The 21705-nt window shown below is 36.8% G+C and overlaps 1 protein-coding gene across 2 annotated transcripts in view; it reads left to right on the top strand.

Annotated features, from left to right (window-relative positions):
• Nucleotides 1-11938, top strand: part of LOC134213240 (protein quiver) — a 37301-nt gene extending 25363 nt beyond the window's left edge. For both annotated transcript variants that reach the window (XM_062692034.1, XM_062692035.1), the window contains one exon: nt 11015-11938. In XM_062692034.1, the coding sequence (XP_062548018.1) occupies nt 11015-11086 (72 nt within the window). In that variant the 3' untranslated portion in view covers nt 11087-11938. The remainder of the gene's footprint in view (nt 1-11014) is intronic.
• Nucleotides 11939-21705: the final 9767 nt, after the last annotated feature.

Here is a 21705-nt window from a genome sequence, read left to right on the forward strand (position 1 = left end):
AGAATTATTTCCCTGTATCCTCAAACGTATTTAGAAATGTCCGAATTCAGCAAATGTCCTACCAAATACAAACAAAAGTGGAAAATGTCGCAATGAATGCTGGTATGGATCTGTGGTCGGATAAAACAAACAGTGGGTAATATCAGTAACATGACCACGAAGTGGACTTAACTTATCCATACCTTTAGAGATACATAATTTCTTACATAAGGGAAAAGCTATAAATTACGTTACCCTTAGAGGAAGGCGGGGGGTTGCTTCAAGTGTGACGACCCATACAAAATTTCCACATGGGTCATACGAGAAGTGTGACATAGGGGGAAAGGGGGGTTGAAAATGGCCAAATTTACGTTACGAAATGAATGGGTCTTGCCTAATCTAATCGGTGATCTAATCAGCCCAAACATTATTATTCTAATTTGGAACAATTTGGAAAAAAAATATATTTCAAAACGTAAGCTATCAATCAATCTAATGTTGAATTTTTTGTTACTGATAAAAATTTGTAAAGAATGTTCAACATACAGTAGCTTAAAGAAGTGATGATATCGGCAGAACTTTCAAACGCTTAGCCGCTGCTGCCATCGGGTGAATAAAGATATCGATTTTCTCTTGATCGTTGCTGTCGTCGACATCCAGTCAACACAAAATTGTGTATATGAAACATATAAAGTTGCCAAAGTGGAGTACGTATATCGCCTCCACTTTTGCATCTTATGTGACATTATTTGCTATCTTGTGTTGACTTGGCATGCTATCGTTACACTGTTTACTCGCAGCTTGATTTTGAATCTAAATTAACTCTTTCATCAAGTGTTTGGTCGTCCTGAAAATAAGGGTTTTGTTTGGAATCCGAGGTATAAGTAGAATCACATAAAAATGAAGCTGCTTCGGATTTCGCCTTACTACTGGAAAAAGGGCTCTGTGAATGCCGACTGGTGATGATGCTGCTGCTTTTGCCGACAAGCAAAAAAGCCCTCCGATGTGACGATGTCCGGACTACTGCGATAGCGATGCTGATGTTGCTTTGAATAATCCACGCTGCGCAATTCGGACCTTCTTTGCAGACCCTGCGGCAGCTCATTCGCTACCGTCTGCACTAATCAGAATGTGATAGTGGAATCATGTTGGACCTAATGATCTCCTAATAATGTTGGACCTAGCTTGATAAGAGCGACGACCTCGATAACAGAAATTGGTATGAACTAGCCTTGCATAAGAGGTTTGTTTGTTTGAGAAAAATAGAAGAAAAAATACAAGAAAAAAATTGTTCTGGAATGTACAATTTTTTTTCGTTTGTTCGAGAAACTACATATGTGCTTGTACTTTAAAGAGCAATCATGGAGTACTGCTTTTACAGTTTGTGCACTGGAAGTACCCCAGGGTGTTAAGTTTTGACAAAAATTATTGAACTGTATCAAAGAAATCGAAAAATTCGGTTCCAATTTGTTTGAAAACAGTTTTTTGTTATAATTAATTGCATATTTTTCAGCAACTCGGCCGTACGAAATTATTTATATTAAATATATATAATATATAGTCGACCCGGCAGACGTTGTCCTGCATAGTAGGCGTAAATGCCCATGCGAAATTTCCATACGAATCTTAATTTTAGTATTTCACGATTTACTCAACCTTTTTCGTAATTTTCGCATGAGGAAATATCATATAAACCCGTCGGAAACGATAATGAACATATCTGCTGAAGTAATGAAGAAAATCCATCCAGCCGTTTTCGAGTTATGCGGATACGAACACAGACCATTTCATTTATATATATATATTAGGGTGGTTCAAAAAATCGATTTTGCTCCACAGTGCTCATCTAATTTTTTACCATGTTCTGAGTGTCCTCTGAAAATTTGAGCTCATTTGGATTAAAACTGATTTAGCACAAGCCGTTTCAAATTTGCATGCAAATTAGTATGTGTAAATTTATTTTTTCATTATACTGTTAATGACGTTTCCCCATTAGGCGCAGGTTAAAAGAAAACCTACATAGCTAAAAGGGATACTGAACAGCTTTCACCCAACGAAAACCGCATGTTGATTAATCGTCCCAATAATTAGTAATCGATTTTAAGACAGGTTGCGAATCTTTAGTCATGATCGTTAAACTTCTTTGAGGGCATCACTGAAAATGCAGTGCAAACATAGTAGCCTGAATTTGTGTGTGCTATCTTTCGCGCCACGAGCAGCAATGTTGCCTGTTGATGAGTTATGCAATTAGCTCCAGAAAACCACGGTATAGATTAAATTCGATTACTAATTATTGGAACGATTAATTGAGATGCGGTTTTCACTGAGTGAAGGCTGTTGAGTATTCCTTTTAGCTATGTAGGTTTTCTTCTACCATGCGCTTGATGGGGAAGCGTCATTAACAGTATAACGAAAAAATAAATTACCCCATACTAATTTGCATGCAAACTTGAAACGGCTTGTGCTAAAACAGTTTTAATCCAAATGAGCTCAAATTTTCAGAGGACACTCAGAACATGGTAAAGAATCAGATGAGCACTGTGGAGCAAAATCGATTTTTTGAACCACCCTAATATATATACTAGTTGACCCGGCAGACGTTGTCCTGCACAGTAGGCGAGAATGTGCGTTCCGAACTGCCCATGCAAAATTCGCATAGGAATCACAATTTTAGTTATTCACGATTTGCTCAACTTTACTCGTGATTTTCGCGTTAGGAAATATCATATAAACCCGTCGGAAACTGTAACGGATGTTTCTGCTGAAGGAATGAAAAAAATCCATCCAGCCGTTTTCGAGTTATGCGGATACGAACACAGACCATTTCATTTTTATATATAAGAAGAAGAAGAAGATATAGATTGAATATCTTGGCTGTGCATATGCACTGTATGTTAGGGTGGCTCAAATTAGTATGGGAAAAACTTTGTTCAATTTTTTTGATGGGCCGCCCTCTTATCCGGTTCTATTTGATGCCCTGATGCTCTGGACAAAATTTCAGCCAAATCGGTCAACGTTTGGGCGGTGCTAAACTCGTTGGAAGTTTATATGGAAAAATGTATGCAGAAACATCCAAAAACAGTAAATTGCAGCTGTACTACACAACTTACCATGAAGAACTATGATACTCATTCAGATCTTGGAGAATTTAATACAGAATGTTATGCAGAAAACCGCGAGAAGATTTTGAGTTTGCCCGGCTAAGTTATTACCATTTCTCTGCAGTGGGGTTTGAGCAAATTTCGTTTCTTTTACCTTTGAAAAGAAATAAATTCACCCCTCCAGTAAAATGCTAATATCTTTGCGTAATAAACTCTAATCTTCTCGCGGTTTTCAGCATAACATTCTGTATTTTATTTTACAAGAACTGAATGAGTATCATGGTTCTTGATCGTAAATTGTGCCGTCCAACTGCAAATTACTGTTTTTGGATGTTTCTGCATACATTTTTCCATATAAACTTCCAACGAGTTTAGCACTGCCCAAACGTTGACCGATTTGGCTGAAATTTTGTCCAGAGCATCAGGGCATCAAATAGAACCGAATAAGAGGACGGCCCATCAAAAAATTTGAAAAAGTGTTTTTTGAGCCACCCTACTGTATGTGTTTCGAAATGGACAAATTGATGCGAAATCTCGAACCCTCAACCTCCTACTCTCTAGATAGGCGTGATAACCCCTACGCAACAAGACCACTTAAAGGTCACGTTTGCGGAAAAGCCATCAGAATCCGAGTACCAACCTCGACCGCGGTTAGCTTTTTTTGCAAATTGAATATCTTTCGAATGCTTGATTTGTCCAATCTTCATATGTGCTTTACTGTTGTATATCCACAATCAAGCGAGTGTGCCTTTTTTATTATTTGAGAGCATCACACTCTATGCCCCTAACAACGGGCTGGGCGGATTTGTAGTTTTTTGTTGTTTTCTCGAAAATGTGTAAAATGAATATAGGCAGATTATCAAACAAATTATTCAATTCTAATCGAAACTCAGTAAAGTTTTATTAATTGTGTGTTTTTGATTTCAAAACTTTGTCTTGTGCATAATATGCAAGGCGATCAGTAAACTAAAGCTTCCACAACCAGCACTTTGTATAAAGGGCTGCGGAACAAAAAATCAAACGGACAAAACGTCGAATGAACAAATTTAACCCTTAAAGGGGCAAGGCGATTTTTTTAGAAATCGTTGGAAACATTTTTAATGTAAATAACCATTGAAATCATTAACATTAAACGTATTTTCGGTTTGTTGTTTTAAAACAACATTGCGCATTTTAGGGTTAAAAAAAAATCTTCAATGCAATCTTCCTGATCGAAACAAAATGATAAATAATATGTTAAGAATATGCTTCTGAACTTAAATTTAGGATCTAAAGGTTCGGAAGGCTCCGTTTAAGAGACATGAAGTTTTTTTTTTTCAAACAAAGCTCGGTTGCTTCGTTGCAAGAGAATTAGAAGCATCCTTCTACACTTCTCGGACGTCTTCTTCCAAACAGCTCTTTTTAAAGGGCTCGGAAGACTCCTTTCAAAAGGCCTACAAGCCTGCTTTCAAAAGACTCGGACACCTCCTTTCAAGAGCCCTGGAAGCCTCGTTTTAAAAGGCTTGGACGGCTCCTTTTAAGAGAGTCGGAAGTCTTCTTTCAAAAAGCTCGGAAGTCCCCTTTCAAGAGGCTCCGAAAGTTCTTTTCAAAAGGCTCGGAAAGCTCATTTCAAGTGGATTGGAAGCAATCTTTTAAGAGGCTCGGCAGCCTCCTTTCAAGAGGCTCGGAAGCCTTCTTTCAAGAGGATCGTAAGCCTTCTTTCAAGAGGCTCGGAAGTCTGCAAGAGGTTTGGAAGCCTCCTTTCAAGAGGCTTGAAAGCCTGCTTTCAAGAGGCTTGAAAGCCTGATTTCAAGAGGCTTGAAAGCCTCCTTTCAAGATGCTTGGAAGATTCCTTTTCAGAGACCCGGAAGCATCATTTTAAGAGGCTCGGAAGCCTACTTTCAAGATGCTCGGCAATCTTCTTTTAAAAGAGTCGGAAGCCTTCTTCCAAAAAGCTCGGAAGGCTCCTTTCAAGAGGCTCGGAAGGTTCATTTCAAAAGGCTAGGAAAGCTCCTTTTAAGAGGCTTGGAAGCCTTTTTTCAAGAGACTCGGAAGTCTGCTCTCAAAAGGCTTGGAAGCCTCCTTTCAACAGGCTCGGAAGCCTTCTTTCGAAAGGCTCGGAAGCCTGCTATCAAGAAACCCGGAAGACTCCTCTCAAGAGACCCGGAAGGATCGTTTTAAGATGCCCGAAGGCCTACTTCAAGAGGGTCGGAAGCCTCTTTTAAAAATAATCTGAAGCCCTCTTTCAAAAAGCTCGGAAGGCTCCTTTCAAGAGGCTCGGAAGACGCCTTTCAAGAGGCTCGAAAGGCTTCTACCAAGAGGCTTGTAAGCTTGTAAGAGGTTCGTAAGTCGTAAGTCTCCTTTTAAGAGGCTCGGAAGCCTCCATTCAACTAGCTCGAAATTCTTCTTTCAAAAGGCTTGGAAGACTTTTTTTTCATGAGTCTCAGAAACGTCCTTTCAAGATGCAAAGGAAACCTTCGTTCAAGTGACTCGAAAGCTGGCATTCAAGACGCTCAGAAGCCTCTCATGAAAGAAAGACAGGCAGAAGCTTACTTTTAAGATGGGGTACCTCAAATAATGCAAAAGTTCAAGGGGAAACCTCTCAAGAAAAAGGTTAAGAACAGTTGCTCTATATGTTTTGCTTTTAAAACAGCGTTAGGCCTATTGAAACAAGTTTTTCGAGTCATATCAAGCATTCATTTGAAAGACATACTTGGAAGCTTAGAATCTGGCGATTAAGGGGTTAACTACAGAAATCCGTTCATTGAGATAAATACTATAGTATTATAGTATGAACGTTTAAATTTTTTGAACATGGCGTGTCGATTTAGAATTTTTAAAATGACACTCGGTATAGTAAAGAGAAAAGCAAGTCTTACATCAAAAATGGATGAGGTAGCAGAGCTGAGCAAAATAGATACGTTTGCGTACGCAACCGTATGTATTCTGCTCAGTTCCTTGGTCTTATTCTTCATCCATGACTTTACACACGGAATGAAACTTTTTATGAAATATTTGTTACGGCCTTATTAATTGAATGATCTCTCATGCTTATAACTTGTGTTTCAAGCAGAATGAATGCGCTATGCCAAAAGTGGCCCCCTTTTGCTTGCAAGACTAACTGGAGAATATTAGTGTTGCTAATAAACTTCAAATTAGATTGGAACGGAATGGTTGGAATCAAGTCGTATCTTTTTTTTTGGTTTCCACATTTGTTTTTTTTTTTCAATTTACGATGAAAAACCGTTAGCACTGATTTCCCGATGGATGATGGAACAAACTATGACAAAACAGATTCCTCAAAATAAATATTCTAAAGTCAAATGACGAAAATACAATACTCGAAGTGTGTGTACTGAGCAAATTAATCAACTCCACAATGTTCATAATAGTTACGAAATACCGAAACAAACTGACATAATACTATATACAAAGTATGCACCTGGAGCCATTGTATAATAATGAACATAAGGTGTTTAAAGTTCTGTGTACATAACAAAAGACCACATTTCCAAACGTACATGGAGACAAACACTTATTGTAAAGTTCTTCGCTAACTCATCCATCCGTATAAGAAAACATTTCAGGCATTTCTAGTTTACTAGCCCGTATTTCTACCACAATGTGAAAAAAGCTGAAAATACCAGCGAAGAAATTTATTGAAACTAAATTCAACTTTTGGTTCGGTTTTGAATAATTTCAGAAAATGTCGTTTATTACTAACATCGGTGATGGTTTGTAAGCCCCATTCAAATATTCACTATTTATATTATTTGACCAATAATAAGCATTACCTGAACTATGACATTGAAAATACAATCGCTTGAATGAAAATTTCGTTCTAAAATCGACTCATGCCATCATTATAATAATAGGCCAGTTCTGGATATGAATAAAAACCTATGTAATGATATTACCATCAGTATATTTTGAATAATCAGAAATGCGATTGTTTGTTTATATTTTGAAACTTACGAAAATAACATAGTTCGGGTTTACATGATTAGAAAAGACAAAATCTATTGAACAAGTTTTGTTTACAAAACCATGTACGCCCAACTCGCTGAGTGGTAAATAAGTATGGAGTACATCTACTCATCAATCGTCTCTAAACACATGCACTTGGTGATAAATTCGATTTTATTTTTCAAAATTGATAAAAAAAAAACATTTTTAAAGCAAGAAATGATTATACATATACACAAAACAAAAAAATTAATCATAACACAAATCCTTTTAAAAAGCCACATGGCAGTGATTGATAATAAGCAACTGCGAATTCCACACTTATTTGTTTAACTGTTTTACCGTTTCCACTGTTTGAACTAAAATAATAAAATTAACTCACGGTAACTTGAAATTAAAGCATGGTTTCAATGCTTTATTGTATCAAATTTATTAAGTACTCTAACACTGCAATAGTGCTAAAAATATATTGAACATCACCTTAAACTAAGATGACACGCTTAATACTCTTTGACTGGCCCCAACAGATCTAATAATAGTTCAATTTTTCAAATTCGCTTTTGCACAACCAATAATTATGAATGAGATCTAAAAATAACTACGATATTCAAAATATGTTTTCTGATTTTTTATCATGTTCTAAAATGTATCATTGGTGCATATGTTTCACGATCATCAATGTTTGTAATTTCGAGCAATTATGTACTTTATCAAATTACATTATGCTTTATGCCGAACTAATAGTAATAATTACGTTCCATATACCGTCGTGCGGGATTTCTTTTGACTACGGGGGCCACTTTGGATTTTTAATTTTCTGAAAAAATTTACAGAAATAAATACAAAATTTGAAACAGAATGTTGCCATCCATCTATCAACAATACACCTGAATGGTGATAATGGAAATTTGATAGTAATTTACGTTATAATTCTTGTTTTAAAATGTCTAAAGTAGCCTTCGATTTGCACGACGGTCCTGAAACACAAAGTATATTTGGTTGAAAATCATTTTTATGATTTCATATGGTAAGTTTGGTTTAAAGTTCAACTAGACGCGTGTTCAATTTTTCTAAGATTAAGGCAAGAGTATGTTTCATTTATTGCTGTTTATGTTTCCGTCTCTTTATCACCCACTTTGGAAACTTGCTAAGCAGCTACTGATGTGTCCACTGATCTTCTCCTCAACAGGGGAATAAAAATATCGTCCATATCCTTGTTTACGTTCGAAATCTCGTTTGAATTCTCGTTTACGCCAGCATTAGTAGACGGGAAAATTATTCGAGCGAGTCGAAAAAAAAAATTGGATGATAGATTTGATAATTCATTTTGAGCATTTTTTATGTAGATTTTTTTTTTAATTATTACATTCAAATGAAAATGTAATAATCATTCTATGAATTTAAAATAAATACGAAAGATTTTACACAAAAGACCAAAACGAAACGACTGTCCAATATTTAACAACCAAAATTATGTAGTCCATTGATTTAAAGAGCTAGACAATTGTACTTAACATAGAAGTCATCTTTATAATAGCAAAAGGTGCTTATCGATGCAAATTCATGCAAATTCATGTACAGAACATACTTTAACCATGCACATCCGACGTTCTCAAACAAACAGTGGAAAATAATGCTACATAAAAAGCATCTGCAGTTCAACAAGCTTAAGTTTTTGAACCCCGAACCAAAGTTGATAAAGTCTTTAGCAAGCAAAAAACAGGAAAGCAGGCAAGTGAATCAAACTTTAAAATTTGATGATTGTAAAATAATGTGAATCAAATCGATAAAAAAGGGATATACAACACATTTTTGGACACTTTATTACTGTTTAAAACAATAAATATCTGTCATAACATATTTTGATATATTGAAAATATATTAGAAACAACGTTCGATATTTAAACAGAAGATATGAGCAAATACAAGACCTACTGCAAATAAGCCAAAGTGTTTAATTAAATTGCCTATGGTACGAACGGAAATTTTCTTCACAGCCAGTCCATCTATAAGGAAATGCCTATGCATCGGAAATTTTCTTGTTTATTGTACTTGCTTACCAAGGTGCGCCGATTTTATTCAGACATAGTGTGAATGATGGATATTTACTTCACACCTTCATCGCTTCTTATACTGTTATAGATACGATATAGCTTCTATTTTTTCAACGAAGAGTTAGAAGATTACTTCAGCAAAAATATCTGTTATTGAAATATTGTGCACAAATTGTGTTTTATCTTTTCACAATAGTACTCGTATTGAATTTTTTTTGCACTCATTTTTAGCATTATTATAATATCTTTATTCTGCCGATCCATCCCTGGGTAACGGCAGTGTGTTAAGAAAGGATATTGCTATGATTACCTCCTTTGAGTAATTTTTTGTGTATTATTTCGTATTTTGTACGGCATTTTTGTACTTCGATTTTTTTTAGTATTTCCTAGTTTCCAGGATTTCCTATCCATATGAAAGAAATATGCGATTGTGAGCAGCATTGTGAAATGTGTTCAACGACACAAGCACCAAAACATAATCCTTAGAAATTTACTTTTTTCAAGCCCAATCAATTGCTGCCAGGGTTTGAATCCAAAAGAGAATGATAAAATCTCTCACTTATCATTTATAGGGGAGAACAGTGCATAACGCATCCACGGAGCATTATTCGTTATTGAACTGCAATGAAAAAAAAAACCTTCACATTCAATTAAATTTAACGATTTGCGATTCTTCCACCTCACCCGCAAGATTGTCGTTCAATCCATTAAGAAAAGGTCATTATGAAATGTAACTGGTTTTGTAAATTTTGCATCTACACGTTGAAATTCAAGAAAAAAAAATTTCAAAACGACTTTTATCTGCTTTTGTAAACAAAGATTCGAACGTCGATTTGACAAATCTGATAGCATTCTCACGCAAACCAACACTATCAATAGGTAGGTGAAGGTTTCGGCTACCTGTTCATGGCGTTGGTTTGCGTCGAAGTGCTATCAGATTCGACAAACCGACGTTTGAATCTTTGTTTACCAAACAGATAAGTCGTTTTGGAAATTTTGTCTTGAAATGTTCGATATTCTTATTTATATTGGTGAAAACATCGAAAAAGCTCAATGGGTGCATTTTGGACTGTTCTCCCCTACATACACTTTCGATAGGTAGCATACCGTGAGAGACGTTTTTCGGAAGCTGTCACGAAAATGAACTAATTGGGGAGGCTAAACCCCATGATAAATTTCTTTTAAAAAGACCCAATTGCGGGGCACCTGTTCTGGTGATTCATTTCAACTTGATTTACACAGCTGTGCGAAAAAATATAGTCCCAAACACAAAATGAATGAGAACAAAACGTTTCATCAAACCCCCACGCTCATTCTGATTTTTTGAGTAGTAATTTTCAGTAGTTCCACTTTTAATAAACAGTGAGTAAAATTTCGTTGGAAAAAGAGACGGCAATACAATTCAACTCTCTATTGAATAAACAAATGAGGGTGTATGATGTTTGAATTGTCGATATAGTACTGTACCCTAATTACGTGTATGGGCTTGTAGACTGTAGAGAGAGGGAGTCTGTGATTTTCTTACGCCCATATGAATAAAATATAATTTATATAAAAACAATCTCACTAAACTTAGCAAAAACCCTTACGTAATTAGGGTGCGGCTCCTATACACATTCTGCATTTAACATAAATATCGATTAACTATGTATCTCTCCATGTCATGTTGCCTGGAATTAGGCTACATTCTTCCCCTTAGCATCAAACAATGTTATGGTATAATACTAACAAACTATTATCGTTATTTTCCTAAATAATCATCGCATAAAACCATCTCAGATTCGATACATTTCGTAAAGTTGAATTCATTCATTCAATTTCCATTCGTTTTAAAAACCAAATCATCCCAAATGAACACGTTTCATGTAAATAGGCTCGAATTAAATGACATTTATTTCATTTACAACAATCAGGTTTCACCGTTTCTGATTGCAGCTTCACCGATCCAGTGCAAAACAAGAATCTGATCGAACAAACAGAAATAAGCTGAAATATTGCATGCCTTGATAACCGGTAATACTGTGTGACTATTATGTAGTACAAGTTTTGATTGTATGAATGCGATTTAGAATTTAGTTTGGTTTCGTTTACTTATTTCGTTGGAATGCGGTTTGTAGCACTGATTATAAGTTGTTTACGTTTTATCCTACCAATGTATACTTTTACTGCATGGGGTGTCAATATTTTGTGTTTTTATGTCGAATGTTTTCATAACTATGTACTGTGTTTTCGTTTGCTTCTATTCTATATTACTTCAATCCATGACGCAAAGTAATTCAAAGATGTATAAGATTTGTCCATAGAGTAGTTATGAGTTGACTAACAAAAAATAGAGTAATGTTAGCCCTATGCCTAAATCTAACAATTTTCTATTATGTCAGAACTAGAAAAACAATGAAACCACTAGAATCGCAGGAAAAATCTACAGAAATGTTAAAATAATGCTATTGATTACAGTACAAGCTTAGGTTACAACAAATGGAAGTAATTTTAAAAATCCTGTTTAATAGGTAAAAGTTGTGATGTGTTCTTTTCTTTCAGAAGTAATTGGATTCTAATTTTTTGTTTCTCAAAATCTCACGTCACTTAGACAATTCTATATCCAAAATACACGTTCACTATCAGTATTCACTAAACAATAGTAAACACACCAACACATTCACATTTATCACATATATTGTCACTGTTTTTGCCATTCCTAGTGTTACTTCAGACAGTGGTTGGATGTTCACCTTTGATGTATGAGCAATTTCGGTTAGAAAATCAATCATTACCTGATTTAACAAGCACCTAAAAGTTGCTGGTGCTCAGCGCTTTGGCGTTTTCTCTTAATTTGCTTCTCACACAATAAAAATGAGCTTTGGCCATACAAATTAGCACTTGGTCGAAAGCTTTTGAATATATCATTGGTGTTTAATTCACTCCGTACAAAACGATCAAAGCAAGCCCGCGCGCCATGCTGAGGTGGCTGGGTTTGATTCCTGTGTCAGTCTAGGTAATTTTCGGTTTGAAAATTGTTTCGACTTTCCTGAGCATAAAAATATCATCGTGTTAGCCTCATGATATACGAATGCAAAAATGGTAACTTGGCTTAGAAACATTGCAGTTAATAACTGTGGAAGTGCTTAATGAACACTAAGCTGCGAGGCGGCTCTGTCCCAGAGTGGGGATGTAATGCCAATAAGAAGAAGAAGCTGATCGATATATTTTAAAGCTTTCGTCCAAATACTAACTTGTAAGGTGAAAGCTCATTTTTTTTGTTGGACAAGCAAATTAAGGAAAAAACGCCCAAATTGGTGAGCACCACTGCTTCAAAATATATGGATTGGGACAAATATTTGTCACCTACATTATAAACATATCTAAAATTTGAGAAAACTTCAAAAGCTTCATATGACAAACGGGTCAAAATTCATCTTTAATCACCAGAGTTGTCTATGTTTAGAAAAAATAATCAACGCATCTAACAATCAGTTCGAGCTGCAGTTCAACTGGGAATAATCAACTACCTTACACAACCAGAAAATTATTTTTTCAACGGATCTCAACCTAACGTACACATAAACACAGAAGCAGAAATTTGGTTTACCCAACATCTACAAACGCTTAAATTACAAACTCAAAATTGATTTACTTCGAATTGAGATGCTCCAACGAAGGTAGTAATGGTTTGGTATTTGTCAAGAACATTTTTGAGCTCGAAATACAATTTGCTACACCTAAATTACAATGATCTTGAAATGAATTGGACACTTTTAATTTTGAATACCAACAGTTTATGGTGAAGCTGCCCAGAATAGCAAATTGATACAACTCGCATTTTTAAAGGCACTAATCATAACAAAGGGACAAAAGGCCACTGTCAACTTTTACTTTTACGATAAAAAGTTGCAGTCCAATTTTTCAAAAACTGATGATTCAAAAAAGTGAAAGTTTTGACAATATGTGATGTTTTATTATCTTTTCAATAAATTGGATTAAAGATTAGAAGTCGAGAGATTTTCAGAGCTACATGTTACCGTCATCGTGTATTACAAAATACAGGAATTTTTTTCCATCTATATAAACGATTATACATTCGTTTAAAACATGGTATTTCCAACCATATGAAAATTTTCATTTCTAATTACGCCAAATAATTTGCAATTGAATCAAACAACAAATCCGGTGCACTATACTTCAATGCCCATGAGGCCCGTTCGCACAAACATCCATAGGTATGTACCATATCTACGATGCAAAACCACCCTTCATCGCCGACAATCGAAAGGATTTCCCGCAGTACCATCGTTTTACATCAGTAAATTGGATCGGGCACCGAACACGTTACCCGCTAATGAATCAACTAACAAATATGTCATCACCGTGAAGGCATAAAACACCCCCATTCCGACAGGACCGGGGTCCCGGCCGGGTCGTATTATTGGAGCAACGAATTGAAATCGAATTAGTCGCAGATGAATCACATCATCATCACCAGCATCGCACCTCGTCCGCGAGTTGAATATAAGAATACGCTTCATTCAATTAGCTGGTAATACCTGCTTTCATCAACCGTCGAGGGCATAAGGGAACGGGTGTGCTCAACGAATTGGTTTGTAAGGGAGACGCTTGATATAGAAATTACTTTTGCAATAGAATTGACACCTCCATGCAAAAATAAAATTGTGTAGGATACTAACGTCGCTGGAAGAAACTTCACAAATGTTGAAATTATGCTAAACAAAACTCCCGTTGTACCTATTTGCAACAAAGCACGTGTTCAAGGGCATGTTTTTACGTCACGGACAATTTCTAAATCAACGACGAAAAGGCATCGTCGTGAAAATAATAAAGATTTCATCGGCTGATGGCAATCCAATTTGTGTTTATTACACAACCGTGTACACTCGATTCTACTTTTTCACCGGTTGTGCTAAGAATGCTAAGGAATCAGTTGACAACTAATAGGTTGATCGTGTGTGTTTCGCAAAATAGTTTGTTACTACTGAGTCAACCAATTTTAGTGCCACGCATATTAGAAGATCCTATTCAGTTGCAATTTTGATGGCAATAATAATACCCTTGACTCTATAATATATTAGAAAACAATAATTATGACATTGTAGTCTATAAATACATGCATGTGATTCGAAAGAATGTGAATCTGCTAATCAATGTCGTCAGGTGTAGTAGGATGCTGCTGCTAGTCGATCTTGTCGTTCACGCACCTTTGGAACCGATTCCCGTCGACTCATTGATAAAGGGCAGTACGGAAGTGCACATTATATAAATCACCAAACTTGATTTTTTTTCAAGTTCAACGGCTAGAAAATATGGGATTATTTTTTAAATTTTGGTCTACGAATTTCTAAATGTGAACTGTTGGGCTTTACGTTGTACATCATCCCATAGTTCGGCTAAAATCGTGTTTTTAGCACGTTTGTTTTTTAGTATAGTACCTTTATTATGCGATTTAGCATAATGGGATAATGGTGCCTTGCAGACATTTTATAAGTAAGTTACTGTACTTCTGTGGAGGTATTCAGCCTCATGATCAAGGAAGATTGAGTGAGACGAAAAATTAATTTTATTCTTTTAACATTATAAAAGGTTTGTGTCTTCAAGAAAGTTGTAGCAAAAGTTTTCCTGAAAAACTTTTTATGCCAACAGATGCATATGGAGACGCATGGTGCATTAGTCCATCAACTTGTGTGGCTGAACTTTGTGAGCAAAAATTAAAAGTTAATATAAAAACCTATTCTGCATGCAAATGTAAACCATTTGCATTATGTTTCGATCAAGAACAAACTAGCCAAACTAGCCGCTTGTCAAGTTACAGTTGGGTCAAATATGACTAAATAATCAATAAAATTGTCATAACTTCTTTATTTTTTAAGTTTTTACGTCGCAATAGTCATTAAATGGCGGATATTAATATGATCTGAAACTTTCTAGAACATGCAAAAAATGTAGAAATGAAAATAAAACAGACATGATGATAAAACACTTTTAAGGGGTTGTCAGAATAATGTACTTTGACATCAATAGCCTTGATGTCTTTTAGCTGACAGCAGACTTACGACCTAAGTGAAAATTTTACGATTCGAGCAATCCAAATAGTGAACTTTACCTTTGATATTAGATATGATATGGCAAAGTTGATTACACTCCCATGACCATATAAGTAAAGAGAAACTCCCATCCGAATTTTTGCTATGGTGGACCGAATATCGAACCCAGTCACCTTTTGCATGTCTTGCTTTGTAGCAACGCTCATGGGCACTTTCGGCTCTGTGACGAAGGTGTGAATTTGATATCCAAGGGAAGGTCTCGCTAAGAGAAGGAGATCGAGTGATCAGTTGTGCCTCGTGCATCTGTAGCACGATTCTGCATTCTGTTCGATTTGAGCTCTCCGTGAGGCACTTGATAGTCAATAAGTTTCGTTTACTAACCAGATATGTAATTTGCCATACAATGTTCAACTAATGGCAAACATTTTACAATAAAGCAAAATTTATCTTGTCATTATTTCACTTCCAAGACCAATTTCACATTGGTAAGTGATACCTTCCCAAGTAACATTTTTGGTTTTATAACCGTCATGAAAACCATTATTTTCCCCTCGATTTTCCCTACAAGACTGCCATTGTTACACCCCAAATAAAGCCATGAGGTTAGATTTATGACGCCAAAAATGCAACTTAAAGAGCTGAAATTAGGCGCAAAACGTATAGGGTGAAAAGTCGTGGACGTTCCTATAGTTTCGATAGCACGTTGAACTCAAAATTGACAAATTAAACGCAGCAACCCACTCTGTCGAACAGTTAGTTAATCTGTCAGTACACGAACTTAACCAAAACATTTTCGATAGCCCTTCTAAATTGCTAAATATCCTTAAAATACATTAATATTTTTCCTCTGTGTCCCTAGTAGTTGCGAGGCTTCGCAACTATTCAGCTTTTTACCCTAGCCATAAACTTTAGGGTGATTCATACATGACAGGTATGGTGTACAGATTTCTATAACATCATCTTCCACTCCCACAATATCCGCGGCAAAACCAGCAAACGATGCCCTGTGCGTAAAGCTATGTCTATTTAGAATCCGGAATCATTTATTGTATTGCAGTGGCATGGAAAGTGACCGCTGCAAGAATTCTTTTACAGCAGTTTGTCTACCTACGCGCCCACTTTCTGTGGTATAAATTTCACGATGTTTCGTGCAGCGAGTCAAAAATTACTCCAGATGGAAGCTGATAGGAGAGAAAAAAAATCTGCTCACCCACGTTGATAATCCTGCTCATCGACGATGGAACCTACGTCAAAATGGATTTCGGACAGCTTCCTAGCCAAAAATTCTACATGGCGACGGCACGAGAAGTAGTTCCTGTGAAGTTTAAGTTTGCTTTTTGGACAAACTTGCAAAAAAAAACAGATGATTTTGGCAAGGGATATGCAGCTCTGAAGCAAAGACCTAAGTGTTTGTGACGAATAAGACGATGGACTTGAAGCTGTACAAGGAGGAATGTCTCAAAAACCGCGGTCTACCTTCCATAAAGCCCATAAAGGTCCCGTGAAGTTTTGGCCAGATTTGGCGAGTTGCCACTACAGCCGGGAAGTCATCCAATGGTACCGCGATAATAACGAAGATTTCATCGAAGATGTCAAATATATCCACGCAACTGCCCACAAATAAATCCACGCAACTGCCCACAGCTCCGGCCCGTCGAGACATTTTGGGCAGTAATGAAGCGGAAGCTTGAGAAAAGTGGAAAAACAGCTCGGGACGCGACTCAGATGACCAAAATGTGGAACAAATGTGCCAAGGAACTTGACTTCGGAGGTGTGCAACTTTTGATGAGAGGAATAAAGAAGAAGGTGCGAATTTTCACTAGAAACAAAAAGAAATGATTTGTATCATACTTCTTTCTTCAAAGTACAGTAAATTACCTTTGTTTTGATATATTAACCTTATTTGTACATTAATCCGTTACCGAGATATAGATGATTTTATTATTCCGGATTCTAAATGGACATAGCTTTATTTAGTGTAAAATATCATGAACATAGTATTCTGAAGCACTAAGAGAAAGAACTGGAATATGCTTACCAACTTAGTTTAGATTGGTTTTCTTACTCTGTAACTTCAAATGCTGCGAGTTTATCTGACGACGCTTCTGCCGTTTTTCATTGAGATAGACTTGTAAAAATAACTCTATCCAGGCTTTCCAAGAAAATTAATTTCATCACTCAATTCAAAAATGTTATTAATATTGCATTTTGATAACCAACAAAACAGCAGTATAGAAAAGAAGTACCTCGTGATCTGCATTCACTTATTTGCAGAGTTTTTGGTACAAACATGTGTTGAGAGCTTCAGATTTGATTCATAATTATGATAACAGTATGCAGTTCTTTATCTGATTGCTGGAGAAGTGTCTTGCAAGCAAGGACATATCGTTGAATCATGCAATGAACATCTTTCGCACGTCAAGCAAACTATTTTCTCTGCTCTGAAATCCTGATTTTGATTGTTTGTCACCAGATTCAAAAAAGGTATTTATTGCAGCAAGGCTGTTGAAGCTTTTGATTGTAGTAAACCCAATAAATAGACAAACCCCAAAAATGGTAAATTCTTTGCAAAGGTCTTACGGCCCCCTAGGGGGTCGCGGACCAGCAGTTGGGAAACACTGCTCTAAGAGGTATCATGTCCACAATGTTGAGAATCGTTTTAAGGGCAATTTTCAGGATTCAACGGGTCGGCTTTGAAGCTTTCACATTTACAGTGATCTGTGATCACATCTTCTTCTTCTTTTTCAATGGCTCTACATTCCAACTGGAACTTGGCCTGTTTTTCAACTTATATATCAACTTGTATACACTATGTCCAGGGAGTCGAGAATGTTTCCAACCCGAAAACATCCTAGACGGGACCGAGAATCGAACTCGCCATCTCCGGATTGGCAATCCTACGCCTTTGCTCGCAAGGTTACTGGCATCAATTCATCGTAATGTCCTCACTAGTTAGCCCCATATTACACGAATGATCAATTCGTTTAGTTGTAGGGTGCATTTGCAATTGGAGGATAGGTTTGAAATTGACTCGATTTACACTTGAAATTGTAAAATTATAAAAATTATAGCGTACAACGAAAACGTCAAAAGGGGTGACCTAAAGTATATGACATGCAGCCTGGTGCTTGATTTGTTCGCGAATATGCGCAGAGCAAAGACATAACGTATGGCAGTACCTACAGGGGTTAGACAAAAAGGTTGAGATAGGAAAAATTTCGTCGAAGTTCAAATCAACATAACTTTGCGTAGAAAAATTCGATTTCGATGAAATTGGGACCATCGATCAGCATATTAGTTGGTCAGCATATTAGTTCTAGTTTTTGGATAAAGCATAAAACAAGATGCAAGTAAACGTCATATAAAATGACAAGCAGTGGAAAAAATGCATCTTGAACGTACCCTCGGAAAACCCGGAACATCTCCAGAGGCCGAGGACCAATCTCAGGTTTTGCATAAATATAGTATACTAGAAGAGTTTCCGCGTCCAATGGTCTCAATTTCATCGAAATCGTCATCATTCTACGCAAAGTTATGCTGACTTGAACTTGGACAAAATTTTGCCTATCTCAACCTTTTTGTCTAACCCCTGTATTTTGTTCACGAGTTAAAATCACGGTTGCGAGTTTTTGTGGTTTCTTTGAATAGAATGAATAAATTTCAGTTGAGATAAATACAATAACAGTAAGCATGTTCTTGTTCGAACATTCGTGAGAACCAGGGGTGGCATTGTGCATCTCGATTCGAACGTAATTCTATCGAGTCGAACATGTTTGGCATTACGGGTTTCGATTCGATCTCGAAAACGACTCATCGTTCGAGTTTGCTCGAGGAGGTATAACGAGATGTTTTGGCATTATGGAAACTCGATAGCACACTGAAAAACGACTCAAGTCGAACGAAAAACACTCGTCACCTTTATAGCTTTCGAATGTTGTTCGAGAATTATTTCTTGCTGAAAGTTTTTATTTATATTTGCTATTATTTCTCTACGGGAAGAGAATAAATGTTTTATTATTGTCTCTTGAGGAAAATCATGTCCTTAGTATACCTACTTTTATAGTTTCCAGACAATATGCAATCTCTAATTATCCCCAAATCCGCGTAAAAACGACTTCAACTAAAATCGTTTTTTTTTAAGTTTTCACGTATTACGATTTCAATAAATCGCTTGGAAAATCTATGAGGAAAATATGCGTAAAAACGTGTATATTGCAAAATCTACGTAAAAATAGATGAGTTTAACAAAAAAACGCGCATGACATGACCCAAGTGCATTTAACTAAAACACATGGAAACATCAAAGTAATTTATTATCGAATCCTTCTCTAGCTTTAAATTATTTAGCTCAAAATAGGATCTGTGGCATAAACTCAAATAAACATAAAACTTAATAATTTGTGTCGTAACAATATCTCAAAACATGTCGTATCGGCATAATGTTTTAATCGGTTGCAACTGCTCAATAAATAATATTGCTTTTTAAAGTCATTGAGTACAATTTGTTTGTTTATAAATTAACTGCGCCAATTCATGCCCTGAAGGATGCCTTTCCAACAGGCAACATGCTACACGCAGATGAAATTACTCTTATTCTCTCTGTTTACTCACATTCGCCATGCGCTGAAGGTTGTCTCTCCAGTGGGCGGCATACTAAACACGGAGACAGCTATCTCTCATTCTCTCTGTTTACATTTAGTTTGACAGAACACACTGATTGAACTAGTACAGCACCATTCGAAATCTTGTACTGCGACTGAATGAAGTCGAACGAAATACATAATGCCGCAATTTTTTCGAAACGAATTCAAAAACTTACGAATCGAGTGATTCGATTCGAGATGCGCAATGTCACCCCTGGTTTTGAGATTGTTCTATGCCATTTTGCAAATTAACCCGAAATGAAACAGATTTTTCGACCGTGATTGTGATAAATGATTTGCTCATCGGCTTTATCGGTCAGTCCTTCTCAAAATTAGATGAAGAAGATAATCGAAAGATAATTGAAAATCAACAGATTGAAAGCTGTTCGTTAGAGCGCGAACAAGTATGATGCGACAGAATGTGAAAAGGAGGCATAGAGACAATCTATTAAACAGCACACAATCGAAGCGTGAATCTTATTGCCTAACGTCCTGATTGTTGACGGCTAAGTTAGTGGTATGGAAACCACCGTGCCAAGACAGGCCTGTCCGGTAAAAGCCGCCAGATTATCTTCATTAATATTTCCCTGTCGGTAGCTACGCTTTGACTTTTTAGATAGCATAGCATAGTTACGGTGTACTTCGTAGATTGGACACTAGTGATACTCATGTTTTTCTTTTGAAATCCTTATTCAGATTGCTATCAGAAATCAAGGTGGATGTGGTCCTTGATTTCAATCCAGGATAAAAATCACAAAAGCATGAGGATTACTACTCCTGGCCACGCCCTTCTTCACCGTAACTTGGGCGGGGAAGGAAGTGTTGGTGTAGTACTTACTTAACGAGAGGCCCCCGACTCAGCGACACCCTCATAAGTACCACGGAGTTGGATATTGGGGAAGGTACTCGTTGGGTCAGGATTTGCCTGTAGCTGACAATGTGACCGTGGTAGATCTTACACCGTAACACACCACGCAAAGGTGTCTACCCAGCGTTACGGGGCTACTTTTAGATAGAAGACTTTTTTTTCACCAGTTCCAGGTCTATCTTCGGTACATTCTCCAAGGCAGTGACCAACGGATCGTAAGATTCCTTTAGGATCAGAAATAGATGTTACACTAAATCCCCTCTGTCAACGTAGCTCCAGCAGTTTTCAGCTTCCGGACCAGCCCCTCGAACTCCACAATGTAATTTTCGAACGTCTGTCTCATCTTGTATTCTCAATCTAGCCAACTGCTTTCTCACGAGCGTCTTGTTGACCTTCAACTTCTTGGCAAACGTTGTTTCAAGACTACTCCAAATAGTCTTCTTCAGCTAAAAAAAACTAGATTATTCGGCTTAAATTGTTGTTGGGATGGTTTTCGCTTTTCTGTCCAACTCCTCAATCTTCAATCTATTGGCAGCTACACAAAAAAGCTGATTTGCGAAGATGACATAAAAGAAATACGTATTCCACTGCAAAAAAAAATTGGCCTGCAATAGACAACTCTTTCGGTCGCTACACCAGGTGCTGTTAGTTAGCCGTGCGGTAAGATGCTAGGCTACAAAACAAGACCATGATGAAGGTGGCTGGGTTCGATTGCCGGTCCGGTATAGCAAATTTTCCCGACTTCCCTGGACATTAATGTATCATAGTGTTAGCCTCATGATACACGAATGCAAAAATGGTAACTCAGCTTATAAACCTCGCAGTTAATAACTGTGGAAGTGCTTAATGAACACTAAGCTGCGAGGCAGCAATGTCCAAAAGGATGTAATGCCAATGAGATGAAGAAGGCCAGGTGCAGCGTGGCAACTCTGACGGCAATCTGCTGTTTGACGGACATCATAGATGCCGCAACGTTGAAGCTGGAACAAAATTAATATTTTTTCCCCATTTTCTCCGATAAATTGTGTTGTCATCGTACTAAGTAGGATTTTTTTTTCAATT

The sequence above is a fragment of the Armigeres subalbatus genome, chromosome 2 (genome assembly GCF_024139115.2).
Source record: "Armigeres subalbatus isolate Guangzhou_Male chromosome 2, GZ_Asu_2, whole genome shotgun sequence".
Lineage (NCBI taxonomy): Eukaryota > Metazoa > Arthropoda > Insecta > Diptera > Culicidae > Armigeres > Armigeres subalbatus.